This window comes from Dendroctonus ponderosae, unplaced genomic scaffold, assembly GCF_020466585.1.
Source record: "Dendroctonus ponderosae isolate FM_Combo_2020 unplaced genomic scaffold, Dpon_F_20191213v2 Dpon_F_20191213_1, whole genome shotgun sequence".
Taxonomy (NCBI): Eukaryota; Metazoa; Arthropoda; class Insecta; order Coleoptera; family Curculionidae; genus Dendroctonus; species Dendroctonus ponderosae.
In genome coordinates this window covers 19,667,441-19,676,548 of record NW_026017110.1, presented here as the reverse complement: position 1 = coordinate 19,676,548, position 9,108 = coordinate 19,667,441, and the positions used below count along the sequence as shown (strand labels likewise).

The window sequence follows — 9,108 nt, the reverse complement described above, 5'->3', positions numbered from 1 at the left end:
AAAAATAATATTTAAGAAATATTTGCTTTTGATCTGAAATATTTAGCAAACATATAAATATTTCCTAAATATGTATGTAATATTTTGTGCTATCTGGGAGCATGGCAATCTCTCGTTTAACAATAACACGTTTATTATAAATAAAAAGGGATATTTTATCACTTTAAATATTTGTGCTTATATATTTTATATATTTATACGGTGATCTCTAAAAAGTCATCGTTTTTGGTTTTTCTTTGGGACCGACTTTCAAAATTTAAGGCTCATATTGAAATTGAAGCTTAACTTAGTAAAAAGTTTTAACTTGAAGATGAGCTCTAGATTTAAAAAATCAGGCCAAAATGAAAAATTATACCTCTGGCAGACCAAAAACCTGTATTGTAAGATCATTCTAAGAACTTCAAAAAATTTGAAGTTCGTACATAATTTTCGCAAAGTTACAGACTGAGAGTCAGTTCCGGAATTAAGGCTAATTTGGGCATTTAATGTGTATATTGTTCAGCCTCATGACTTAATTGGTTGTTTCTAGAATATGTAAAAAATGTGTTTTTTTTTAGATAACTGACTTGGGAGATCCAGCGAATGGGACTGAACTACCCGAGAACATAGCGTTAAAAAACCAAGCCAAAATTTATGTTACTGTTGAAAAGTATAATTATTATGCACCAGTTTTCTTGTTCCCAAATTCGTCCAAGTTAAACTTTTCGTTACAAGCTGTGAGTAGATAAAAATCATACAAAACCTTTGAAGTTATCGAACAAAGGCAAATAGATTCGCTTATTGCAAGTTGCATGTCTTTAACAAAAATAACATACAAAACTAAAATTCACTTAGTAGCTTTTGAAGCTGAACAACTTGATCGAATCAAGCAAATGATATTTTAGGATCAAGAACCCGAAAAGCCATTATCTATGTACCGTAATTCAGAGACTTTTGGAAATATTACGATCCGAGATGGAGCTGAAAATGAAGGATGTATTGATAAATGGATCCCTAGATTCGACGTTTCAGTAGTCAATGATTTTGGTATGTTAAACAATCATACAAATTCGATACATACACAAAATTTGCAAACTAATCTCAGTTTTCTTGTATTAACATGTGGAAACTTAAAAAATTATTAAATAAAGTCTATACAAAGTATATTGAGAACTTCTCAATCAATAGTCGGAGATATTATTTAGTTGTTGGGGAATAAAATTAATTTTAATTTATACGTTACTTTAATTCACGAATGAGAGACTTTAGTAAAAATATTGAGGGTATATTGGTAAAAAAGTCATTTTATAACATTTTTTTATAACATTTCAACAGAATTTTTTAAATATAAATTTGAGTGAATCGTGTGAGTATTAGGCAACGACTCTAATGTTTTCTAGTCTATAAGTTTTATTTTAAACCTGTAATTGCTTTTATGTATTTATATATCTTTTACTTGTGTAGACTATACGTATCTAACGTTAATAAATTCATTGATTGAAAATAAATATAAGAAATTAAAATGTTCCAGGTGTTTCAACTAAGAACTTTTTCACGATTGCTTCGCTTGGAGACTGTACCGGTCAGCTGCAGGTTACCGACTTGTATAATAAGGAAGATGTGGTGGACATAGTAACATTCCAGGTTAGTAAAATTGAGATTTTGTGAGACACCTAGCTCAGCAGACACAAACTCACGTCGTGCAGACGCCATAGAGACGTGAGAAATTGGAAAAATTAGAGGTGGTTTTTATGACGTTTATTTTGCGTTTAATCTACGTTGTTTGAATACTTGGGTCCTGGGAACTGGGAAAAATTTGAATCTGTCCAGAAATAATCCATAAAGCAATAATATTTAATTCAACTCAACAAACTAAATGTTAGTATTATCCTACTTAACTGTGTGCCAATTTCATTTCTTAAAAAGAACTCCTGTTAAATGACTTTCCTTTCTCTGTTCGCATTCTTGAATTAGGTCTGCAAGATTTTTCATAACTCTACTTAGACGTAACAATTCTAATAGAATATTAGTAGATTCTTCGAGGATTCTCTCATGTACTGGTCATGGACTTCTTGGTTTGTCGGTAAACGCTTTGTCTGAAGAAGCCCCATAAGAACTAATAGCAAGCAGAAAAATCGGGCGATCTCAGTAGTCATTCAATAGATTAGGCGATCTTAGATTAGATTAGAAATCTTTCTACGCGCTTATTCATTCTGTTGTGGTAAGAAAAGAAGCTGTATCTTGCTGGAAGCATGTGTCTTCATTTCCAGGCAACATGTTTAGTTGCAACAACAGGAAATCGTTGCCGACAATAATTCACTGTTTTTCTCAAAACAGTAGGTACCGATTATTCCGATTGAACAAAGTGTACATCTCACAGTTACCTTTGGGACGTAATCATTATTGACGAAGCTGTACTTTATTGGTGTGTTTAGTGTGAAGTTTTGTTAATTGGTGTGAAAAAGTGATAGATAATCTGTGGGTTTTAAAGCTTGAATAATGTAGCTTTTCTATGAAAGCAGACTTGAAAGCTTACTTATCCTTGTGCAAAATTCAAAGCAAAAATCTTTTACATAAACGCAACAACTGGTTTCGTCTCGGACTGAACGTTTTGTTCTATAGATGCTCTAACACGATCAATGTGTTCTGGGGTTCCAATAGTCCACTCAATGTATTTTTCTTGGCTGTGCCTGTTTCTATGACTTATGGCATGTGAAAAATTAGCTCCCCTTAGCGAAATATCCATGCCATGATCACCAAAGAGCACACAATGATAGAAAATTGGATACATCATTCCAGGGTCATCTACAGATACTTGCAAGATGATAGCATTTTCAAAAATTCTCGTTCACAGGGACTACTTTGTATTTCCTGTTTGTTCTTTACCTAGGTTCGCATAACGGCGATATTGGCAGATGTAACTTCATTGGACGAAAATGAAGCTCCTTATTCCCAGTCTATCGATATTAAGTTACAATTTGTGGACATAAATGACGATCCGATTTTCGACCCAACATCATGGAATACAACTATCAGGGAAGGAGACGCCAGTTTAATAATACCGATTAACGACCATAAGGCTTTCTATCCGAACCTGGATGATGGTGACGATGATCCTCCGAGTGAGTAATTTTTAAATCTTTCATGACTGCGCTTTTAGAATGGATTTCAAAACGAAATTTAACAGAAAACTTTTGAAAAAATATTGATTATAAAATTATGGCCACTGCTCTCTAGGCTTGGAAACTATATTTTTCATTTCCAAACATTTTAAAAATAGGATTTACCAAAAAATTTACACGCAGCCGATACATTTACCTACCTTGAAAAACAATAATAGTCTTGACTTGGAAATTAAACATCTGTACAGTAAACGAAGTTTGTTTGAACTAGAAGAAAACGAACTTTACAAAACGTTATAAAATTACGAGATATCGGGTTTCTGTTGCACTATATGAGACAACTTTCGGGTAAAAAAAGAATTAATGAATTGATATGAAATAATTCAACTTTTATGGAATAAGTTAAAGAACCAGTTAAGGAATTGCACCAAATATACAGAATGGACACAATTGATGGTTTATATGGGTTATATCGGAAACCATAGGAGTTACCAGTAAACCGTCATGGGTTTTATTGACTCAAATGTTGAGAAAAAAGAATTTTTAAATTTACTTTTGTTAATTTGTTGATGAGATACAGAGCGAAACTGAAAAGTTGCAGATAATTTTTTATTTTAATTTTTTAACTCCATCATTACAGGAAATATTTCAATATTGAAATATTTATCAATTCATTTTAACACAGTTTTATTTAAGTCATAAGTAGAAAAATATACTGGGCGCTTCAAAAGAGTTACAAGATAAACTAGTGGTGTTTAATGAAACAACCCTTAGAATTGAAGTAGGCTGTGTACTTTGAAGCAGTAACTTCTCACATTGGTTTGTGCGGTTTACAATAGTTTTTGAAAATAGTCGAATGCTAAGTAACAAGTTCAGTCAGTAACAAAATCAGCAGATTTTACATCATTGAGGATGTAAATAACGGACTTGTTTGTTCAATTCCACAAACGCTAAAATAACATATTTGCCAAGTTTTTGCGAGCTGGCCTAAGTGCGACGTTATATTTAATTTTCTTTAAAACTCCACAAAAGAAATCTAAGGGACTTAAATCCGGCGAACAAGATGGCCATCGAATTGGTACATTAGCACTTTCCTGGCTTGATTGTTTGCATTGTTGAATGTTTCCTCTAACTTAACAGACATTTTATTTGTGTCGCGTTTTAACAAAAACCAATCTAGAAGAAGTAATTTTTCTCGCATAGTCTACAGAATATAAGAACTGATTTATAGAAATTAGGTATGGGGATACTTATGTTTTCTTAAAATTTCAAGAGCCGTTTATTCTTAATTTTAATAAAAGCTTCTTCAAGTTTTCGAAAGGAAGTGTTTATACATATTCAATAACGTTTTCCTCTTAACTATTATTTTATTTTGTTTTACTTATTTTTTTAATTTCGGTTTTACAAATGTTTTAAATTCTTTTAAATTCCTCTCTGACTTCTGACCAAAAGTTTTGGTGTCGTTGATTGTTTCACCGGCGCTCCACATTCGATGCAAAATTACACCATAAGTATACTCGGCAAAAGTTAAACTTTTTTTTTGTTTAAAATTCTATTAAAAGAATATAAGTTTATCCTGTAACATTCGTGAGAGGCCCGTATGTTTTTCTACTTCTGTGACTTTAAAAACTAAATTAAAAATGTGTTAATATTTTTTAAACATTTCAAGCAATGAGGGGCTAAAAACTAAAACTGAAATCAGCAATTTTGTATTTGTATTTCATCGACTCTGTATTTCATCGACAAATTAGTAAAGAAAAAATTTAAAAGGGTCATTTTCTGTTATAACTGTTTCTTCGTATCTGCGGCAGTTTCCGAAATACCCCATAAAAAACAATTTTGTCCATCCTCTACGCTTAGAATCAAAAGGCGATTATCGTTCGTTAACGATAAATTTATCAATTATAACGCGAATAGTTTTCTATTCAATTCCTAAGAAATTTGAATAAATTTAACTTTTAAAATTTTAGGAAAAAATTTCTGCAACTCGTTCACTGAAACTTAATTTTTCAGGCATTTACTATTTTCTGAAATCTGACGATGCTGATATCCTATCAACATTCTCCATTGAATTAAACACCGGCAATATAAAGCTGCAGACTGCATTGGACTATTTGAATAGCAGATCTTACCAATTCAAAATGTTGTGTAGTCGAAATAACAGCGCGGTTTCCAGCAAGAGTGCATCCATTTTAGACGTCAACGTCGAAGTAAGTATAGATAATTTTCAGTTTGTTATAATTATTAAGTTAATGTGAGTTTATTTTCGTTTCAGGTGATTGAAATTAACAATCATATACCGCAATGGACACAAAAATCATTCTATGGAGCAATTTTAAAGAGCACCCAGAAAAACTCTATAGTCCTGACAATTAATGTATGTATAAAGCGTTTATCTTTCTGCGAAATAAATCACTAGCAAACAGATTCAAAAATCAAAATAATCTAGCGAATCTAAAGATTTTTTGCTTTTGTAAATCCGTTGATACTCGTCTTTTGGTACTTTCATTCGACAACATTCAGTTTGCTTATTTTAAGGCAAAAATAATTTCACAGAGTGGTCGAAATCTAGATTGCATCATTTTAACGGCTGGATTTTTTTAGTTTCATTATTATTTCTCTCCTTGTTTCTTGAAAAATGTTATGTTTCCTTTCTTACGTGAGTTGGAATCATTATGCAATCACATCAGCATCAGCTACATCAAAAGAAGGTACTTGAAGGCAGAGCTGGGCAAATTACTTTTAAAAAGTATTGAAATACAATTACCAAATACTGTCAACATTAAAAAAAGTAATTAACTACTATTTATTAATTAGAATATGTCGGTAATTGGTTAACAAATACTTTTAGTAAAGTATTTAAATACAAAAAAGTATTTAAGAACACAAACTTAGTTTGGGTTAGCTAGTTACTTAGTAATTAATATTTAACTTCGCACATGTCATATTATAGTACACCAATATCACTGATAAATCATATATGCACTATATTTACCAAACTACAAAAAAATACATTTTTTTAACATTTAATAACATTCAGAAACAATACATAATAATATTTACAAAAAACAGAATACCGGCAATATAAATATCATAGGAACTTATGAAATAGGGTAAGAAACAGACAAAAACTAAAAAAAAAAGGTTAAAATGTATTATTTAATAGCAATTACCATTAGCTTTTAATAGCACTATGTTTTCAAAGTTTTTTCTGATAATAGTGCATGGCGGCGAGGAGCATTTATAAAAGTGGCGTAAGAAAATATTCTCTCAACTTGTGCTGAGGAAGGTAAAGTGGTATTATACTTTCACTAGAGGATATTTGTCCAACATTTCCAGCGCAAAACTGGTACCTTGCAGATATTGCAAAGTTTGAAATTCACTAAGCCCATTTGAATTATAATCATTCGCTGATTAAATTCATGTCATCAAACTCAAAGAAATCCATGTTGAATGAAGAACTCTTATCCAGTTCTGGAAGAGACGTTCTTTGACTTTCAGCTATCTCATTAATTGCCTTTACAATTTTTTCTTAAACATCTTTTGGCATTTGTATTTTTTTCTTCCATATTCCATATTAAATTTACTCATTTTAGTTTAAATCTGGAATGGGTTAATAATTGCATCATGGACGTCCAATAATTGCATCTGACGTGTCAGGGAGTAAAACCAAAAATTTCTCGAATCTTCTGGACACAGACTCTATGAGGCCATTCACAACGGAATTCAAGAATCAAAATGTTTCGGTTTTTAATTTGATCAATTTAGATTTCATGCTGGCAATCGTAGGAATAACTAATCCAAATTTGTTGTTTTTTTCACCTTGTAATCTATCAATTGCTAATGCAATTGGCTCTAAAATTTTTAGATATTCCGATAAATAATCAGTCAGTCTCTTTTGAGACGTTAGTCCTTATTTTTAATTTGTTATAGAGAATTGTAATTTTGTCTTTCAAAATTTGAGAACTGCTGGTAACACTCCAAAATCTTTAAAAGCCTTCACAGAGTTAGATCCGTTATTGCGTAGATGCGGGGGGCATTTGTGAAAGTATTTACACAACATTTTCTATACTAAAATACTAATTATTTATAGCAAGTAATTGACGGTTCAATTATAAATACCATTCTTGAAAAAGCAGTTGAATGCATGGGATTTAACTACCAAAAAGTATTTAAATACCAAAAAGTAATTTAATTCTTAACTACTCAGCTCTGCTTGAAGGCAAAGAGTTTCCAAATCAAAAAGAGCACTAAAATTTTTGAAACAAAATCGCTCGCGCTTCAGGAAATGGTTGCAAAATTTACCATAAAATTGTGCATTGTAGATCGTTGCAAACATTTGACATAACTAAAGATGCAAACCCTCATAAGTAGGCTAAAATTTCATATTTGTGATAAATATTTCATTCGCGCCACAAGCTATAGGAAACAGCTGAAAAAGTTTTGTTCCTCTATAGTACCTACATCGTACTCCAAAGTTTCATCTATTTAATATCAAACAAAAACTGACTTCTCTGGACCGAAACTAATATAATTTGTATACAATGCTTTTTTAAGTAACTTTTTTCTGTTCGGAACAAGTATGAGAACATTTCATTACTGAATGTATGTAAATTGGGGTAGGCCACCGATTTGGACACAATGGATCAAGGAAACCTAACGTATTCAATAAGTAGCGATTTTGAAGCATTTGGATCTGAGAGCCTGGTTCAAGTGATAAAAAATAACCCCTTTCAATTGGAGGCAACGTCAGGACGTGTAACACTCAATTTTGCAGTTGAGGCTAATATGAAGGGCTACTTCTTGTTCACAGTCAAAGTGGAAGATACTCAAGATCAGTTTGGAAATGGTAAGTCACTGCTACAATCGTTCCATGATCATATTTTTTTCGCACTACTAAGATAAATTAAAAATAAAATGTGAACTTGAAAAGTTTTTGTCAACTTAATATTTACTCATAGCAGTTTTATTCGATATTTCGATCCAATGTAAGTAAGTAACTGTTAAATGTTCTTTGCTAAATTCTTCAAAATTTAGCAAAGAACATTTTGGAAGGAAAAAAATGGAAAACATTTTGAATACATAATTCAGTAATTTCTGGTATTCAATTTTGATTCATTTTTATTTAAACTTATTGTGATTCAGATGAATTGTTTTAGTTTCAGTAGAAAGTCGATTTTCAATTGCTTCTATCTCAGCTCTGTATCTAAAAAAAACAGATCTGTATCTTTTAAAATAACAAAGTTAAAAGCAGTCCTTTTATAATGAAGAAACCAAATCTTCAGGCTTTCTCCAGTACATCTAAAATATTTTAAGGGCGGGGCTTGCTACTATTAACCGAAACGTTGTTCAATTCAAGTTAATCAACAACCTTGCTTAAAATTTTTAAACAAACTCTGGTTCTATAATATTTACTTACAAGCCCCCCCGAGTTCAAACTTCTCAGCAAGACTACGACAGCCTTCTCGACAACAGCCTGCCAACTCTTCTCACAGGCGATTTAAACTCAAAACATGTCTCTTGGGGTTGCTGCAAAAACAACGCCGAGAGACATAAACTGCTCAAATACTCACAAGACTTAAACTTCGAAATTTTTGCGCCCTCTGAACCGACGCACTTCGACCACAGGACCCCTGACATACTGGACATCGCACTTGCCAAAGACATTTCCCACACGATTACCTTAACCAACTCCGACTCGCTCAGCTCAGACCACAATCCCATCATCATCAACATTAACGAACAATACGCCTGCAACCCCTAACAAAAACCATCACCGCCGCCGTCTCCAAAGCCACAACCCTAAAGACTAACAAAAACCCCCTTCAGCCTCCCACCCGAAATCAAATCCCGTAACAAGCTCAAACGTAGAGTCAAACAATTTGCAGACTCCGTACTAAACAAATAAGCTAACAAAATTTCCAAACTAATCAAAATCCAAATTAACTCCCTGAAAAACGAAAAGTGGTCCGAATTCTTGGAAAACATCCCAACTGGCGACGCTGAC

At 32.3% G+C, this 9,108-nt stretch overlaps 1 protein-coding gene across 1 annotated transcript in view; it reads left to right on the top strand.

Annotated features, from left to right (window-relative positions):
• LOC109546958 (cadherin-23) overlaps window positions 1-9,108 on the top strand; it is a gene marked incomplete in the record, with an annotated part of 32,828 nt that overhangs the window by 18,524 nt on the left and 5,196 nt on the right. Inside the window, 7 exon segments of the mRNA XM_048661138.1 lie at window positions 558-716; window positions 885-1,026; window positions 1,511-1,623; window positions 2,870-3,101; window positions 5,115-5,311; window positions 5,377-5,478; window positions 7,725-7,950. Coding sequence (XP_048517095.1) covers window positions 558-716; window positions 885-1,026; window positions 1,511-1,623; window positions 2,870-3,101; window positions 5,115-5,311; window positions 5,377-5,478; window positions 7,725-7,950 — 1,171 coding nt within the window.